General features: G+C 48.6%; 1 protein-coding gene across 10 annotated transcripts in view; it reads left to right on the forward strand.

Moving 5' to 3' along the window:
• The window catches only part of ZNF532 (zinc finger protein 532), a 107,232-nt gene extending 95,740 nt beyond the window's left edge, over positions 1 to 11,492 (forward strand). For 8 of the 10 annotated variants that reach the window (XM_061130655.1, XM_061130649.1, XM_061130652.1 and 5 more), the window contains 3 exons: positions 4,732 to 4,844; positions 7,330 to 7,477; positions 9,455 to 11,492. In XM_061130655.1, the coding sequence (XP_060986638.1) occupies positions 4,732 to 4,844; positions 7,330 to 7,477; positions 9,455 to 9,949 (756 nt within the window). In that variant the 3' untranslated portion in view covers positions 9,950 to 11,492. Of the gene's footprint in view, positions 1 to 4,731; positions 4,845 to 7,326; positions 7,478 to 9,454 lie in introns of all 10 variants that reach the window. The other 2 variants (XM_061130650.1, XR_009690755.1) reach the window with 2 other exon arrangements.
• Positions 11,493 to 19,088: the final 7,596 nt, after the last annotated feature.

Raw genomic sequence — 19,088 nt, forward strand, 5'->3', positions numbered from 1 at the left:
TTTTCACATTAGACAGAGTGCTGCAGGGAAAAGTCTTTGTATATACAAAGCAGTTCTGCTATTGAATATGAGGTCTGTGTTGAAAACACAGATTTGTTCCAGTCCAGTTGATACTACGTCAGGGAACAATTGAAGCAGAAGGTGAAATCTTAGTTTGCTCGTGTGTGATTCCATCCCTGAGAAACGCGAGTTCCAGAAAACTGTGACACGGAGTTGTGTGCAGGGACACAGGCGACACCCTTGTGCACACACCTCCCAGCCGCACCAGCAACCCGTTTCCCGGTGGGGGTCACACAGGTCCAGGGGAAGAGGTCACAGCTCTGCTCCATTTCCAGATGAGCCGGCTGGCGCTCCCTTCCACAGGCAAGCCACGGGCCTCTTCCAAGCTGAAGGGCCACGCTTTCTGCAGCACCTGTGTGTTTCTTAGCCGTGTGCTGAGAAGTGTGTTAGGAAGTGTTTCTGAACGTGTGCCAGCGCATGCTGCTCTTTGTAGCAGTGAGTCACTGGCAGCCTTGGCACGGCAGGCCCCTGATTGATGTGGCGGGAGCCCCGTGGGCGCCGTTGCGGGATTCTGTCTGGCTCGGTGATCTGGAACCTGTATCCCACGCACGTTGTGTCACAGCATCTCTGACCACCGTGTGCAGGTTTATGTGCAGGAGCAGTTTCCGAGCGACACGGTTCAGAGTTTCAGGAGTTAAATTCTGAGAGGCTGCTGTTGTGATAGGCTTAAGATTATGTAAGCGGTTTGGCTTTTCCGTTTTCATGAAAAGTGCTGTGATCGAGGTGGAGGGCGCGTGTCAGTGTGATTTGGGAAGAAGTCCAGTGCCCCCCTCATCTCAGATCCCTGTCTGGACGTGTGACGGTCGTCGGGGGGGCTCTTTGCAGGAGGCTGTGAGTCTGACGCCTCTGGGAGAAGGGGAGCTCGGGCCGGTGGGTGCTTCTCCACCGTCCCCCAGACCCAAAAGAGGCCTTCCAGCCAGCCAAGTCACGAGAAGGGACCGGTATTAGAATGTCCACCGAGTGCCATCCGGGAAGAAGGGCTTTGCTCAGACCTGAGCCCAAGGCCAGGGCGTTCAGAGCAGAGGAATTAGTGAGGACGCTTTCTTTCCTCCAGGACGTGAAGATGAGAGTCAGCAATTGGAGATGAGGGAGAAAATCTAGCAAGTGCACCCAAGTGGTTGCTCGATATTCTACTGTAAAGTCATCAAAATTTTCACACCTGCCACCTATTTCTTTCAAAAGTTCTATTTAAAGACAAAATAATTTGCAATTCACAATTTGTTCTCTGCTTTAAGTTAAGTATACAGTTCCCACTTAAGGGCCTGGTTCTGTTAATATCAGCTTTATGCGGCCTTAGCAGCCGGAAGAAGTAAAGGACCTTAAAATTCTTGAAAATAGAATGATGATAGACGTTCATACTTTTCTTAATGCTATTTTTTCCCACTTTTGTTTGATCAAGAATTGCTTTTGGTGTCATAAAGTAACAGTAGGAACTATTAGAATATTGAAGATACAAATTATGAAAATAAATTAGGCAAAGCACCTTCAAACAAGTTAGTATTTAAAATTTAACAAAGAAGAGAGACATTTGTTTTGTTAGGTAATCTGAACCTGGCAGGTTTGATCTGGAAACTGGGGTTTAAACTTGTAATTTTCTTGTCACCAGTCATTTAGGAAACCTTGCCCCATTGTTTTTGGATTGCACAGTTCATTTCTGCGTGTGTTTTTTTTTTCCATGAAGATGTTGAAAAAATACCTCATACACTGTCAACTTTTTTTGAAAGTAGTAATTATTGATTCAGCTGAGCTGTTCATTTATCATCTACTGAGGCTTTCTTTATTGATATTTCTCTATTACAGTTTTGATTTTGTGTTAATATAAATATGCCATAGCAAGAAGTAGCATATTAAAATCTTCACCATAATAGAGATCCAGGCTGCGTGTGTCTGAGGCCTCTGCCCTGTTGTATGCCTAGAAAGGATCACTTCAGTTGTCTCCCTTCTTTGTGATTATTTGCTGCGGCTGTCTTGCTTTTATTTTTTAAATTATGTTTGGTTGTGCTGGGCTCTTGGGTGCTGTGAGGGCCTTTCTCTGGTTGCGGGGAGCGGGGTTCCCCTTCATCGTGGTACTCAGGCTTCTCCCTGCAGTGGCCTCTCTCGCTGCAGAGCCGGCTCCAGGGCTCAGTCCTTGTGGCTCCCGGCTCTGGAGGCCAGGCTCAGTCGTTGTGGGGCACGGGCTTAGCGGCTCAGCAGCACGTGGGATCTTCCCCGACCGGGGGTCGAACCTGTGTCTCCTGCATTGGCAGCATGATTCTTTGCTATTGAGCCACCAGGAAAGCCCCTGTCTTGCTTTTGGAAAGATGTCTTGTGTTTGACTCTCCCAGGTGATCTTAACATTGTCCATCTTACATGGACAAAAATTCAACAGAAATTAGATTTTTAAAAAACCTTTATTGAAAAATAGAATTATTCATGACTGACTATTCCTGGTTTTATTCTAAAGGAAGCCTCTTCCTTCTCTGGTTCCATGTGCTAGTCCAGGAGACTAGGGATGGTCTATTTAATGTGATCAGGATTTTTATGACGGTTAAGGGGCAGGGTGTCTCAGGTGCTATTTGGTTACTTGCTTTGTTCCCTCCGTCTCTCTTTTCCCCCAGAGACCATTCTTGCGTCCTGGGAGGTGAGGTATAGATGCATGTAACCCTGGGATATGCTTAGGAAAACAATATGAAGTATGTAAGTGGGTGTGCTCAGTCATGTCCAACTCTTTGTGGCCTTGTGGACTGTAGCCTGCCAGACTCCTCTGTTCATGGAATTTTGCAGGCCTTGAGTACCAGAGCAGGTTGCCATTTCCTTCTCCAGAGGATCTTCCCAACCTAGGGATTGAACCCACATCTCTGACATCTCCTGCTCTGTCAGGCAGGTTCTTTACCACTGGGACCACCTGGGAAGCTATGGTGCAGCTTTCCTCTTTAACTTGGAGAAGGAACTTCCTTTTTCATGCCCATCATGATGCCTTGCCTTTTTTTTGGCTATGCCTCGAGTCTTGATGGATGTTACTTCCGCAACCAGGCATTGAACACACAGGCCCTCAGCAGTGGAAGCTTGGAGCCCTAAGCACTTCTACCACCAGGGAATGTGCTTTTAAATAATAAAAGACGCTTTTTAAAAAAATGAAACCTGGATGTGTAGCTTTCCTGTTGTTAATAAAATAGCGCATGTTGAGGATCTCTCTGCATCCCAGGCACTGTGCTGGCCCTTCAAACCTCCCCCCCTCCCCAGCACCCTCTCCGAGGACATCACCGCTGTGACCTCCCCCCCCCCGACTGCTACGGGGGCGGGTGTTCGTGAGGTCAGGAAATGCCCCGTCACGTGGTTCACGACTGGTGGGCAGAGGTGCCGGCCCACCTGGGCCTCCAGAGCTGACTCTCAGCTGCCTCCAGTTCATTTCCTCACCAGCTGGAGTGACGACGTGTTTGCCAACTGATTAACGTAAAAATATTTTTTTAAAAACAGATCATTTCTTTATCAAATAGGTTGTAACTGCTTGCTTATCTCTTTTGATGGCCAAAGATAGTAACAGAGTTTCTTGTTATTCCTACTTCATCCTTAGTTTTAACGAGGGCTGAGCCAAATTTTGTTCCATTCACCAGGCCGACAGTTCTTTCTTGATTTCATTTCCTTGTGATGTGACGTTAGTTCCAGACTGCAGTGCATATCATGCCCAAAGAATGTGTTTTTAAAGATAAGTCACTGATTTTACTTCAAAGGTTCCACATGGGAATCTGTTGAATTAACACAATTATGTCTTAGCCGAAGTGGGAAACTTTTCACTTTGATGTTGAGATGTCTCTGGATAGCTCCGTCTTGCCTTTCCGTGTGCCCCCAGCCCCCAGGACACAAATGCATGCGCGCACACAGTCTCACTCCACAGACACCCTCAGGCACGCTCCCCAGAGTGGGCTCACCTTGTGTTCTTGAGATAATCAAATGGTATCATTTAAAATTTTTTCTTGGAAAACTCTTTCCTTATATACAGAATAATGAGTTATTAGGGGGGAAAGCGAAAAGTTTTTTAAGATTAAGCCAGAGATTTTAAATGGCATATTGGATAGGAAACAGGCTCTTACTGGATATAGTAATTGAGATAATGGCTGTATTTGGTATCTACTAAAGAATTGTGTTTTTCTAGGTTATCTGCCTTCTAAAAATAACATCTCTTACGCAGAGAAAATCAATGTCATGTTTTCATTTCAGCTATCTGGGTGTTTGTGTTGAATCAAAATCATGTTCGGTTTTTTTTCCCCCATCACAAGTGTTTTTGAGGGAAAAAAAAATAGCCTTATGATAAAGTGTGTCCTGTTCTCTAGAAATGAGAGATTCAGTGTAGACAGGGTACTTATTTTCTGAGTTCGGCTAAAGTATTACTTTAGCTTATGTTTCTAAACAGCTATAACCGAATTCCCCCGTGATAACCCCGGCCCTGGCGGCCCCTTCTGTTACGTCTTTAAAAGAGGCATACAGCTGACTCACTTCGCCATACGGCAGAACCTAACACAACATCGTAAAGCAACTATCTTTCAATAAAAAATTTGAAAAAAATCTTTTAGTCTTTGTTACTGTGTCGCTGAACGGTGGGGGTGCTCAGGCGCTGCAGAAGAGTTTTTAACTCGTCCAGGGGCTCCGTTTTGCTCTCTCGGGTGACGCTCTCCCTCTTTTCTCCTGACGAAGCAAATGAAGAAACACCCGTGCCGCCAGTGCGACAAGTCCTTCAGCTCGTCCCACAGTCTCTGCCGCCACAACCGGATCAAGCACAAAGGCATCAGGAAAGTTTACACCTGCTCGTAAGTCGTGGCTTCTGCCGTGGGCGGCCCCGCGCCCACAGGCGTCTCCCCGCTTCCCTGTTAGCTTCCCATCTCCCCGCCCTCCGCTCCCCGGGGTGTGGGTCTCCTTTCTTTGTTTATATTTTGTTTTGGCAGGCCATGCTTGCCTGGCTTGTGGCACTTTAGCAATATGACAATGAAAAGGAGCGGTTCCTTGCCCACCCTTTGTATGTTCTTATCTGTTCCCTATGCTTTGCTTTTTTTTTGCCGAGCGGCTTGCGGCCAGGGTCTTGGTTCCCTGAGCAGGCACTGAACCTGGGCTGCGGCCGGGAACGCGCGGAGTCCCAACCCCTGGCCCGCCAGGGAAGTCCCACCTGTGTTCCTCTCTGTTAAGTGGAGGTTTGTGGTTTCATCACTGAGAATTCTGGCGAAGTGACTCGCCGGCAGGTAGGGACACAGCCGAAGGAGAGGCCCTGCGGTCCCCTACACACAGCTGAGCTGCCGGTTGGGCTGGTCCATGTACTTGGGTTCAGACGCGGCTGGTCATGGGGTCACCCCTGAGCGGGACGTCCGCCCCTGGGTACAGCGCGGCGCCCTTCGCGCCCACACATGCTGTTGGTGAAGGGCCAGAGGAGCCGAGGGGGCCAGCCCACCCAGGGGACCACCCGTGGCGCCCCCTCTGGGTATATAAAGGCAGAGGTTGTTAGGTTGTTATTAGTAAGAAAGCTTTTCCACCCACTCAGTCAGAGCAGGCCTGAAGTGAGGTGGTGTAACAGGGTTACTTACTTTAAGGCACTTTTCATAAAAGAACACGAAGTGGCACGGAAGCCGTGTGGCAAGTATGGGGCCGTGATGGACGCAGGGGTCCGTGTCGGTGTGCCTTGGGGGACTTGGGGAGGTTGGCTGCCAGATTGCTGCACTTCGCGGTGTTGTGGTGAGTCAGGGAAAGTCTCTGGGGTAGGAAAACAGGGCCCCTCCTTCAGTGAACCTGAAGCCGGGAGTGATTTTGGTGCGATGAGAACGTTCTCTAAGTACGGTCTGTGCTGACTCTGCGTTGATGGAGTCATTGAATTTAGGAGGGAACCCTGCGCTGAGAGAACGGGAAGGAAGGCGGCTGTGGATGGCAGAGTCCTTCCTCTGAGAGGTTGGAGGTTGGTTCGTGTCCCCGTGGACCTGGAAGGCAGTAAAATGCTGGGATCGCCCAGCTCGTTCCGTTTGCTCTCTGGTATGGGTGCTGGCTCCCGGTGCTGTCCTGTAGAGGGTCTCTAACGTGAAAGCATCAGAGCTGGGAGCCAGTCTTTCTTGTAAGATTTTCAGAAGCTTTTCTGAAGACAGCGAACTTGGTTCTATATAAGTTGTGAGGATCTTTCTATCTCCCTTCACTGCAGTGGTTATTACAATGTGTGGCTGAAGAGTGACCATAATTGCCATGGTCATTAATTTCTGTTTCCCTGGTTTTGGTCTGTTTAAGAAAATGATAAATGCATATCTTCCCAAAGAAAAGCTGTAATCGTAATTTATAGTGGGGAATTGCCCAAGCTGAAATGAAAACTGAAATCATTGACCTATTTTGGATATTTGTTCAGTTTTCTACCTTTTAATCGACTGATTGAACACACGTATTTGTGCACTGTGGCCCTAACCATGCATCTTATTGCATTTGTGCTTTGATGAGAAAGTTGACGGGAGACAAGTCTGTCTTGTCTGCGTCGTGGCAGAGTGAGCGGGAATCTTGTTAACACAGGCGTGAAGAAGTCAGGCAGGGACTTGCTTCCTGTTAAAGCATCTCATGACGTAAATTCCGAGGGAACTCTGAGTCACTGGAAAGAAAACTCTTGAGATTTAGTGTTCTCCATGTTAAAATCACAGCCATCTAGATTTACAAATTAAGTCATACTTTAACCAAACTCAGAAAATAAATGCCCTGTCTGAACCAAATTGGGCTGGGGCTATAAGAACACAAAAACTGACAGAAAAAACCCTTTTCCTTCTGTTTTTTTTTTTAAACACCAAAACCAATTTGTATATGGGTATAACCGATTAACTGTGTTACGGTAGTTTCAGGTGAGCAGCAGAGGGACTCAGCCACCCATCCACGTGTCCATTCTCCCCCAAACCCCACTCCCATCCAGGCTGCCATCCGGCATGGTGCAGCGTTCCCTGGGCTGTACAGTGCATCCTTGTCGGTTACCCATTTTAAATACAGCAGTGTGTACATGGCCTTCCCCGGGCCCCTAACTGTCCCTTTCCACCCGCCCCTTCCCCGCAACCACAAGTTCATTTATGATAGAAAATTTTTAACAAAAGCTGCAGCACTTTAAAAAAAATTTTTTTTTTCATTCACACTGGAGATGATTCATAGCAACACCACTTTTGCACTTTGAACCATCGGTATCTGCAAGACCACCCTGGCCTCTCTGGGCCTACTGAGGGCTTCGGTAGTCAGCACGTTCCTCACCGAGCCCTTTCGTGGCAAGTAGGTTATTTCCTTGTCTTTCCCCCACAGGCACTGTCCAGACTCCAGGCGTACCTTCACGAAACGGTTGATGCTGGAGAAACATATACAGCTCATGCACGGCATTAAGGATCCTGACTTGAAAGAAATGACAGAAGCCACCAATGAGGAGGAGACAGAAATAAAAGAAGACACCAAGGTTAAACATTGCAGGTGTTCTCTTTACAGTGATGTTGTGTTGACTTGCTTTCTCCTTTTGTGTGTGTGTGTGTGTGTGTGTGTTAAAAATTTTCTGTGGTTATACAATTTAAAAAATTCAGCCTGTGCACAAAGCTGTCAAGTAATAGGAACATTCTCTCTGCACTCAGCCTGAGTTTTCATCTTGCTCTTAAAGGTAACTTTTTTTTTGGTAAGGTAACTTGATGACACTAGTGATAAAGAACCCATCTGCCGATGCAGGAGACCCAGGAGATGTGGATTCGATCCCTGGGTCGGGAAGATCCACTGGAGGAGGGCATGGCAACCTACTCCAGCATTCTTGCTTAGAGAATCCCACGGACAGAGGAGCCTGGTGGGCTGTTGTCCATAGGATCACAAAGAGTTGGACATAACTGAAGTGACTTCACACACAACCTTTATTAAATTTCTTCTATATCCTTCCAGATACATCTTTAGGGATCAATCTGAAAGTGAAAAGTCAAAGTGAAAATCACTCAGTCGTGTCTGACTCTTTGTGACCCCATGGACTATACAGTTCATGGAATTCTCCAGGCCAGAATACTGGAATGGGTGGCCTTTCTCTTCAGGGGATTGTCCCAACCCAGGGATCGAACCCAGTCTCTCTCATTGCAGATGGATTCTTTACCAGCTGAGCCCCCAGGGAAGCCCAAGAATACTGGAGTGGGTAGCCTATCCCTTCTCCAGGGGATTTTTCTGACCCAGGAATCGAACCAGGGTCTCCTGCATTGCAGGCGTATTCTTTACCAGCTGAGGTACCAGGGAAGTTAGGGATCAGTCTACTTACATGTAAAAATTAAAGTTTTATGTTGACCCATGGAAGTTGTCTTAGCCAGGGAATTATTTGAATCTAGATTCCTTTGCATTGCTGATGTATTGGTTGTGAGAGGTACCTAATCAAAACTGATTCCATTTAGCTTCTGTTCGTAATGATGAAGGATTAAGATAAAAAACGCATGCTGTATCAGTGGGCAGTGAACTTGAAGCGGGCAACAGCACAGGTGTTAGCCTGTGTGTAAAGCGCGTGTGTGCCAAGTGCTGTTGGAGTACGGCAGTGGTTCAGCGGACATTTCAGAGACCCATGCTGTCTTTGGCACTGTGCTGCGTCTGGAATGTTCCCTGGGGAAAAAGCCCGTGTGTGTGTGTGTGTGTGTGTGTGTGTGTGTGTGTGTGTGTGTGTGTGTGTGTGTGTGTGCTTTCAAGGAGTTAGTCATTGAAATCAGAGTACAAGTCAGACTAGTGTCTCATTAAATTGTAATCCTTCCCCTCAAGTGATGGGGTGGGGGGTGGAATTAAAGAATGTACATGCAGGGGGCAGCTTTAGGTAAAGGTGGAAAAACCGGATGGTCGTGGAGAAGGTGTCCATTGGCTTGGGATTCTAGAGAGCTGGAAGGGAGCGATTTGAGGCGTCCAGAGGAGAAGGAGGCTGAGTGGGCAGGAAAGGGCCCTCACTGTCCCCAGTGAAGCGCAGGTGGCCCTTCCTCTGACCCTCAGGAAGGGTGCAGGTCTGGACACTGTGCCAGGAGATGCTCAGCCCGGCTGCCCCCGCCTCTCCCTGGCCGCATCCACGCCCTCCCCCGACCCCAGCCGCAGCCGCATTGCCTCCCTCCCATCCCCAGCTACAGCGGCCGGCTCCCAGCGGGACCGTTTCCTGGTGTGACCTCCCAGCTCAGGCTGTGGAGTGAAGCTCGGCTGGCTCCCTCTTCGCTGTTTGTCGCTGCATCCCCCGAGGGCGGGGGCCTGTTTGTCCTGCTCAGCCCCTGCAGGACGCCGGTTCAGCCTGGCGCCGAGCCCGCCTTGGCGGGGCAGAGGGAAAGGGCGGCCCTCGGGCGGGGCGGGGCGGGGCGGGCGCCGCACGGCCGTAAGGAGCCCGCACCCCCAGCTCCCGGCGCCCACCAGCGGTCGTCCGTGCATCACCGGTTCTGTCTTCCTCTCGCAGGCTCCCAGTCCCAAGCGGAAGCTGGAGGAGCCGGTGTTAGAGTTCCGCCCTCCCCGAGGGGCCATCACGCAGCCGCTGAAGAAGCTGAAGATCAACGTGTTCAAGGTGCACAAGTGCGCCGTGTGCGGCTTCACCACCGAGAACCTGCTGCAGTTCCACGAGCACATCCCGCGGCACAGGTCGGACGGCTCCTCCCAGCAGTGCCGCGAGTGCGGCCTCTGCTACACGTCGCCCGTGTCGCTGTCGCGGCACCTCTTCATCGTCCACAAGCTGAAGGAGCCGCAGCCGGCGGCCAAGCAGCACGGGGCGGGCGAGGAGAGCCGGCCGGAGAGCCAGCCCGGGCCCGAGGACGCGCCGGCCGACGGCCCCGTGCCCGACCGAACGTGCAGAGTGTGCGCGAAGACGTTCGAGACGGAAGCTGCCTTAAACGCTCACATGCGGACCCACGGCATGGCCTTCATCAAGTCCAAAAGAGTGAGCTCGGCGGAGAAATAGCCGCCCCAGCTGCGCCCCCCACACCGGTCCACATGGGAAGCAGAGAGACGTTTTTGTTACGCCGCGGGATCGCAGTTAACAGTGCCGTCCAGGCTGTTGCAATATCTCTCCCTCCTCCCCTTCGCCGCCGCCTCCTGTCTGTCCTCCTCCCTTCCTCCTCCATAAGTATTAAAAACAGTATTTGAGTTGAAAAGAGTTTGTATATATTTAAACGAATAACTTTTTATACTCTTTGTTACATGTTTGTATCAGTATTTAGTGGACAATGTTTTGAAGATTTTTGTTTGTTTCGTTCTTGGGTTGTCTTTTTTTTTTAAATATATATATATATATATATTTGTTTTTTATTTGGGTTAGTTTTTCTTTTTTGTACGGTTTCTTTGAAACAGAGTTCTTAGCAACAGGGGCAGTTCCTGAATTCCAATAAAACATTTTGTACGTCACGGTTTTGAATGGGTTAACTAATTACAGGCTCCGACAGGGCCTTTTTTAGTGTTTTTAATTTTTAGAATTCACTACATAAATCGTAGGTGACTGTAGGTCTCAAAAACACTAGGGACTTTTAAGTGTCTTAGCACTCTACCCTCAACGTGCCTGCTCCGCTAGGGCTGCGCTCGGCCGTGGCCTCTCCTCCCAGCCCGGCGTGTTGGAAGCCGCCTTGCAGGGCGCTTCCCTCCCAGCGAGGGGATGGCAGCGGGGGCCAGACATCCAGGAAGGAAAGACGTGGATGGATTCCATCTCAGAGTGGGGAAGAAGGCTCTCCTAAAGGGGAAGAGCACGCGGGTAGCTTCCTGGGCCGATTTGCAAGGCTGGCTTCTGAAAGAGCACAAGGAGCTGAAGTGGAGAAGGGGCTGGAGACTGTAAAAGTTACAAACACGTGTTAGACCAGTAGGTTTATATAGTCAACGTTTTTGTCGTGTAATTTATTAACTATTAACGACACAACTACAAATATCAAGTATTTCTCTGGCTCTTGACAGGAAAAGGAAAAAAAAAAAAAATCACAGTCGACTTAACCCTTTGCTGTCTAAAGAGTTGGCGTTTCCTGTTCTGGGTGCTACTGCCAAAGGTCCCGGTACTTAGACTTGGGATGCACAATTTCCACCTTCCCGATGCAGCAGCCGGCGTGTGGCCATCGGCCGTTCCCTCCGCACTGAGCCACCTGAGTTGAGTTCAGCCATTTCAATAAGTACCTTTACTATTGGGTAGTTCAGCTTTCTTAATGCAGCCAAGGTACTCCTCTGTCCCTTCCAAATGTTTATAGTTCTCTGGGAGAGTTATATTTTTTTGGTTTTGTGTTTTTGTGTTTTCTTTTGCATTTTATATCTTGTATTTATCCCTAAACATGTTTTGTACTTTTTTTTTTTTAAAAAAGAAAAATTATTTTGTGTATATAGAGATATACTTGCATGATATACTGTAGTCAATGTTCGGTTCCTCGAGAGGTCTTGCTGCTGTCAGATGTCACGCACTAACCGCACCCATCCTAACTGTATTAAACACATTTCACGTATGTAAATAAACCTGGGACGTTTGGCCCTCATGCTTTCGTGAGAGCGTTCTTGATGGTGGGTCTCTGACATCTTTGTGGAGTTTAGGGAGTGATTCACTGCAGGGATGGGCTATGGGGGTATTGCAGCATTCTTGCCGCTAATAAGGGCAGCATATTCATTCTCATTGGCAATCAGCTATTTTTGTCCCTTTTGTATCGACTCCCATCAGTATGTGGGTATACTCAAGGGTGTGGTTCAGTACTCCTCAACTTGAAACTCATTGCTGTTACTTGTTATGTTTATACTTGTATTGCTCTTATGTTGTATTCATAGCACTTTCCGTTTGTTTCTGCATTTGAACCTTGCAATAAGCCTGTGTGGTGGGCTGCACAGGTCCTAATAGCCTAGTTTTGCAGTCGAGGAAGCTGAGCTCAGATTTAAGTTCTTGGCCTGAGCCCTCGTAGCTGGCAAGTGGCTTTGCATATTAGAACCCAGATATTCTTGCTCTAAATCTAGTGCTCGCTCTCTCTGTTTATGTACATATCGACAGATACTCCTTTATTCAACAAATAAAAAGTATTTGCAAAACACGATACTAGAATTTTTGTTTGTGGCGCTATGGCTTTTATAACCTGGGAGTCTTAGCTACTCAAGTACCCAAACATGCTTGGTAACACAAAATTGGCATCTACTAAAGGCCTAGTTGAGCACTGAAGAAAGCTTTTTTTAAAATGCCCGGATGTCCCACAATGAAGAAACAAATCCAGAGTAGAAAAACAGCACCCAGGGTCTCCCTGGTGGCTCCGTGGTAAGAACACCTGCCAGGGTAGGGGACGTGGGTTCAATCCCTGGTCTGGGAAGACCCCACGTGCTGTGGAGCATCTAAGCCCGTGTGCCACATCTGCTGAGCCTGTGCTCTGGAGCCCATGAGCCTCCCGAGCCTTTGTGCTGCAGCTGCGAAGCCCAGGTGCCCTAGAGCCCGTGCTCTGCACCAAGAGAAGCCCTCACACTGCAACTAGGGAAAAGCCCATGTCGCAATGAAGACAGCCAAAGATAAAATTATTAAAAAGAAAAACAGCACCCAATGCCCTAGCCCTGGGAGGAAGCCTGGATGGTTCAACTGAAGAGGGAATTGATGAGCTGGAAGATGGATTGTGAAGAAACCCCCTAGAGCACAGCACAGAGGTAAGGAGATGAAATACGTGGAAGAGGCCAGCAGCCTGGAAAGATAACAGAAGCAAGTTTAATGGGCTTCCCTGGTGGCTCAGCAGCCAAGAATCTCCCTGCTAGTGCAGGAGACATGGGTTCCATCCCTGGGCTGAGAAGATCTCCTGGAGGAGTAAATAGCAACCCACTCCACTATTCTTGCCTGGGAAATCCCATGGACAGAGGAACCTAGTGGGCTACAGTCCATGGGGTCACAAAAAGTCAGAGATGACACGATCGACTAAACAACAATGAGTTTAATAGTTCCAGAAAGGGGGAATAGAGTTGGGGAGAGCCAGTACGGAAAATTCTTGTTTACTTGCTACGTTGTGCCCGACTCCTTTGTGACCCCATGGACTAATAGCCTGCCAGGCTCTGTCTACAGAATTCTCCAGGCAAGAATACTGGAGTGGTTTGCCATTTCTGTATCCAATGGAAAATTTCTAGCTATTAACGAAAGACACGAATATTTGGATTAACAGGGTGGATGCTGAGCAAAAAAATCCTCACTGGGGTTTGTGAATTCTGCCCATTTTTTATTAGTTGTAGGTGCTGGCTGTGGTGATGAGCGTGAGCATTTGAGAAATTACATAGACCAAGGGGCAGAAAACTGGGGCATATTTCATGAATTTTTAGGAATCCCACTTCCTTGTTGGTGGGGAAAGGAGGTGAGGCTGACAGAGTAGGCTGGGTCCAAGTTGTAAAAAGCCTTGAGTGATGATCCAGGGCGTTTGTACTCTGATTGAATGAGTTACTGGACAGGGGAGTGCTCACCACTGGTGGCGGTGCTTAGGATGGATTGTGGGAGAATGTATCAAACAGTATTAAGTTAGGGTGTGCTGTGGTCATAAGCTTTCATCCTAATGACTTACAACAAGACATTTCTTGCCCAGATGTTGCTCCAAGGCTCCACTTGGAAAAAAAGCTGCCAGGTGTTACGGCAGAAGACAAGTGCAGTTGGATGCTCGGGTCCAGAATGACAGACGCCCGTCTCCACAACTCACCGACCAAAGCCAGTCACACCGTCCCGCCTCACTAACTTCAAGGAGGCAGAGAAATGCGGTTCCACCTCGTGCCCAGAAGGAAGAAGACTGAAAATATTGGCACAGCCTCAGTGACCATCCGGGGAATAGAGTTTAAATTGATGTAGCTACGGTGCTAATGCAGTGGGCCACGTGGATTTGGGGACTCGGCTCAGGGTAGAGGAAGGAGGCTGCAGTCGTAGGTAGCATTTCAGAAGGAGGACAAAGATAAATTCCATGCTGCTGGTTACAGAGAAGAGACGTCTGAAAGTTCAGACCTAAGGGATTTTTTTTTAACGAACAGAAAAGAAACAGGTTTATTTCAAGGTATGAACTACTTAAATAGAAAGATAGAAGTCAAAATGAGCTGTTTATAGGGAAGGGGAACTTGAACATTAGATAGCCATTCAAGGTTAGTTTTTGTTTGAATGAATGTGTGTGGTTGAGTGAGTTTTATCAATAATTGAGTAACAGTAATACGTAAAGAAGAATGCCAGCAAGGTGGTAAAACATAAATTGAAGCAAAGGATGATGTAGGCTTAGCATCCATGGCATAGACAACTGCTTCCTGCCAAACACATTTTCTTCAAATTCCTGAGTCCTGCTGCAGTACAGATTCTAAAGAACAACTGGTCTACCCCAAAGCTGATGGGTGCCTCTCTGGCGTCAGTTGGCTAGTGAGTTCCATCCTAGGATCTTTGACCAGTGGAAATTTCCTATTGAAAACTTTGGCTGAAAAAGTTTATATATTTCATAACCATCATGCCATGGGCACTTTTTTTTTTAATGCCTTCTTGGAAGGTGAAAAATGTGTCTAAAGAACTTCATAAAATAAAATATGCCTTAAAGGAACCTATTTATCACAAAGAATGGTCTGGAAAATAAAGAGGGGTGTACCAAATGTGGGTGTTATTTATGCTATTTAGTTACACACACACACACACACACACACACAGAGCCAGTGAGATGCTGTAAGGATACCAGATTATAGCTCTTCCTTTTTAAGCATACATCTTCTAAATAAGGAACCTGGAGTGAGTTAGCTTAAAATCTTGGCTTCTGCTGGTGCACAGTTCAGCCTTTGCTTAAATAGATTTTTTTTTTAAGAATCATTATAGAATTACTATTTTTTAAAATTTACTTATTTATTTTTTTGGTTGCAGCACATGGACTTATCGTGGGAGCTTCTCTTGTGGTGGAGCCCAGGCTTTAGGCGCATGGGCTTCAGTAGTTGCAGCTGTGCTCAGTGCTTGCGCTCAGTCGTTTCAGCTCGGGACGCTAGAGCGAAGACTCAGTAGCTCTAGAGCGAGGACTCAGTGGCTCTAGAGCGAGGACTCAGTAGCCTTAGAACGAGGGCTCAGTGGCCTTAGAGCGAGGGCTCAGTAGCTCTAGAGCGAGGACTCAGTGGCTTTAGAGCGAGGGCTCAGTGGCTCTAGAGCGAGGACTCAGTAGCCTTAGAGTGAGGGCTCAGTAGCCTTAGAACGAGGGCTCAGTAGCCTTAGAACGAGGGCTCAGTGGCTCTAGAGCGAGGACTCAGTAGCTCTAGAGCGAGGACTCAGTAGCCTTAGAACGAGGACTCAGTAGCCTTAGAGCGAGGGCTCAGTGGCTCTAGAGCGAGGACTCAGTAGCCTTAGAATGAGGACTCAGTAGCCTTAGAACGAGGACTCAGTAGCCTTAGAGCGAGGACTCAGTAGCCTTAGAGCGAGGGCTCAGTGGCTCTAGAGCGAGGACTCAGTAGCTCTAGAGCGAGGGCTCAGTAGCCTTAGAGCGAGGGCTCAGTAGCCTTAGAACGAGGGCTCAGTGGCTCTAGAGCGAGGACTCAGTAGCTCTAGAGCGAGGGCTCAGTAGCCTTAGAACGAGGACTCAGTAGCCTTAGAGCGAGGGCTCAGTGGCTCTAGAGCGAGGACTCAGTAGCCTTAGAGCGAGGGCTCAGTGGCTCTAGAGCGAGGACTCAGTGGCTCTAGAGCGAGGGCTCAGTAGCCTTAGAGCGAGGGCTCAGTAGCCTTAGAACGAGGGCTCAGTGGCTCTAGAGCGAGGACTCAGTAGCCTTAGAACGAGGGCTCAGTGGCTCTAGAGCGAGGACTCAGTAGCTCTAGAGCGAGGACTCAGTAGCCTTAGAACGAGGACTCAGTAGCCTTAGAGCGAGGGCTCAGTGGCTCTAGAGCGAGGACTCAGTAGCCTTAGAAGGAGGACTCAGTAGCCTTAGAGCGAGGACTCAGTGGCTCTAGAGCGAGGACTCAGTAGCTCTAGAGCGAGGACTCAGTAGCCTTAGAACGAGGACTCAGTAGCCTTAGAGCGAGGACTCAGTAGCCTTAGAGCGAGGGCTCAGTGGCTCTAGAACGAGGACTCAGTAGCCTTAGAATGAGGACTCAGTAGCCTTAGAACGAGGACTCAGTAGCCTTAGAGCGAGGACTCAGTAGCCTTAGAGCGAGGGCTCAGTGGCTCTAGAGCGAGGACTCAGTAGCTCTAGAGCGAGGGCTCAGTAGCCTTAGAGCGAGGGCTCAGTAGCCTTAGAACGAGGGCTCAGTGGCTCTAGAGCGAGGACTCAGTAGCTCTAGAGCGAGGGCTCAGTAGCCTTAGAACGAGGACTCAGTAGCCTTAGAGCGAGGGCTCAGTGGCTCTAGAGCGAGGACTCAGTAGCCTTAGAGCGAGGGCTCAGTGGCTCTAGAGCGAGGACTCAGTAGCCTTAGAATGAGGACTCAGTAGCCTTAGAACGAGGACTCAGTAGCCTTAGAGCGAGGACTCAGTAGCCTTAGAGCGAGGGCTCAGTGGCTCTAGAGCGAGGACTCAGTAGCTCTAGAGCGAGGGCTCAGTAGCCTTAGAGCGAGGGCTCAGTAGCCTTAGAACGAGGGCTCAGTGGCTCTAGAGCGAGGACTCAGTAGCTCTAGAGCGAGGGCTCAGTAGCCTTAGAACGAGGACTCAGTAGCCTTAGAGCGAGGGCTCAGTGGCTCTAGAGCGAGGACTCAGTAGCCTTAGAGCGAGGGCTCAGTGGCTCTAGAGCGAGGACTCAGTGGCTCTAGAGCGAGGGCTCAGTAGCCTTAGAGCGAGGGCTCAGTAGCCTTAGAACGAGGGCTCAGTGGCTCTAGAGCGAGGACTCAGTAGCCTTAGAACGAGGGCTCAGTGGCTCTAGAGCGAGGACTCAGTAGCTCTAGAGCGAGGACTCAGTAGCCTTAGAACGAGGACTCAGTAGCCTTAGAGCGAGGGCTCAGTGGCTCTAGAGCGAGGACTCAGTAGTCTTAGAAGGAGGACTCAGTAGCCTTAGAACGAGGACTCAGTAGCCTTAGAGCGAGGGCTCAGTGGCTCTAGAGCGAGGACTCAGTAGCTCTAGAGCGAGGGCTCAGTAGCCTTAGAGCGAGGGCTCAGTAGCCTTAGAACGAGGGCTCAGTGGCTCTAGAGCGAGGACTCAGTAGCTCTAGAGCGAGGGCTCAGTAGCCTTAGAACGAGGACTCAGTAGCCTTAGAGCGAGGGCTCAGTGGCTCTAGAGCAAGGACTCAGTAGCCTTAGAACGAGGACTCAGTAGCCTTAGAGTGAGGACTCAGTAGCCTTAGAGCGAGGGCTCAGTGGCTCTAGAGCGAGGACTCAGTGGCTCTAGAGCGAGGGCTCAGTAGCCTTAGAGCGAGGGCTCAGTAGCCTTAGAACGAGGGCTCAGTGGCTCTAGAGCGAGGACTCAGTAGCCTTAGAACGAGGGCTCAGTGGCTCTAGAGCGAGGACTCAGTAGCTCTAGAGCGAGGACTCAGTAGCCTTAGAACGAGGACTCAGTAGCCTTAGCGCGAGGGCTCAGTGGCTCTAGAGCGAGGACTCAGTAGCCTTAGAGCGAGGGCTCAGTAGCTCTAGAGCGAGGACTCAGTGGCTCTAGAGCGAGGGCTCAGTAGCTCTAGTGAGCACTCAGTAGTTTTGTGGGGCAAGGCTTTGATTGTTTGGCGGAGTGCAGAATCTTCCTGGACCAGGGATAAAACCCATGTCCCCCGCATTGGCAGGCTGGTTCTTATCCACTATACCACCAAGGAAGTCCTTAAATGGATTCTTGAACCTTCTTGTTTGAGTTTCGTTTTGCCGTGAAGAACCTCATACTTCTACAGAGTTAATCTTAAACCTTCGGGATATGAAATGTGAGCTTATTTCTCTGCAAAGAGCCTCTCTTCCTGGTGCTAGAAGCTTCTGGACTAGCTGGTGTTAATTCTGTGGTCAGCATGAGTCCCAAAGCATTGATTCTGAACAGCCTGGCCTCAATCCACATGGTCTGTGTGTAAGGTCGAATTTGAGACTTGGCTACTGTCAGTCTTTGCTGTAACAGCATTCTCTTTTGACATCCATTTCCCCTCCCTACAGTCCCTGTAGCTTTGGGTGAACATTTTAGTAAAGACTCAACGCACTGGGTGATAAAGTTTCATCACCTTGGCCTATGTTTTGCTGGAAGTCTGTTCATTTATGTTTGCTGCCCTTGTTAGAAGGGGAGACCTGGGGGTGTCCAGCATTGGGGTCCTGTATGAATTAGGGTCCTAGCAGGACACAAATGATACACTAGAAAAGGTTTAATTTTATTGTAATTAAGGAAGAGACTATATACTAGGCTGAAACAAAGAATGTCAAGGGTTACAGAGAGCTAGAGCCATAGTCAGAGCCAAGCAAGAGCGGCAGGAGAGAAATTACGGAGAAGCTTCCTCTTCACACTCAACAATTTCTGGCCTGCCCCTCCCACTGGTGAAAACCGAATAAAAGCCAGAAAACAAGAAAACCCAGTCATGTTCTGCAACGTCAGTGTGCTGGGCACAGAGTGGGACCAGAAGGACGCTTGGCAGATGGGCGCTGGGGTGGGAGACGAGGTCAGGATCACAGGTCAGAAGTGCATGCTCTGCACCACGCACGGTTTATCCTCTATGTGTAAGCCGTCAGCTGGATTCCACATCTACCTTTTGGTACCAATTTCCTCACCAGGTTTACCCTGGAATTATACCCTTGCCCTAGTGGTTATTTTTACTTCAGGAAACAGAAGAGCATTTCCCAGAAAACATGTTTCCAAATTAAACTTATGAGGTTAGTTTTGACTCCTAAAGCAACGCTGTCTGTGTTTCATGGTATTTAAAGAAACTGATTATTTAATTTGCTTTTCTATTTGATTGTAAGCTGCTATCCTTGGGCTTTTCTTAGTTATAATTGTAAATTACACTCCCATGGCAAGTTTGTTTCTAAACACAATCCTTTGCAAGATGATATTTTTACCTAGGGGAACTCTAAAATTAGAGTCCACCCTATCACACTTACAACTAGTTTCCAGAAAGGGAGGATTTAGCCCAAGAGCAATTGTCTGATCTTCAAGTCAAGTTTAATTGGGTTGGTTATTTCTGGAGAAGAAACATCATCTTTTTTTTTTTTTTTTTTAAGAACAAGGAAGGCATAGAGCCTCTGATTGGAGGGATG

The sequence above is a fragment of the Dama dama genome, chromosome 27, assembly GCF_033118175.1.
Source record: "Dama dama isolate Ldn47 chromosome 27, ASM3311817v1, whole genome shotgun sequence".
NCBI lineage: Eukaryota > Metazoa > Chordata > Mammalia > Artiodactyla > Cervidae > Dama > Dama dama.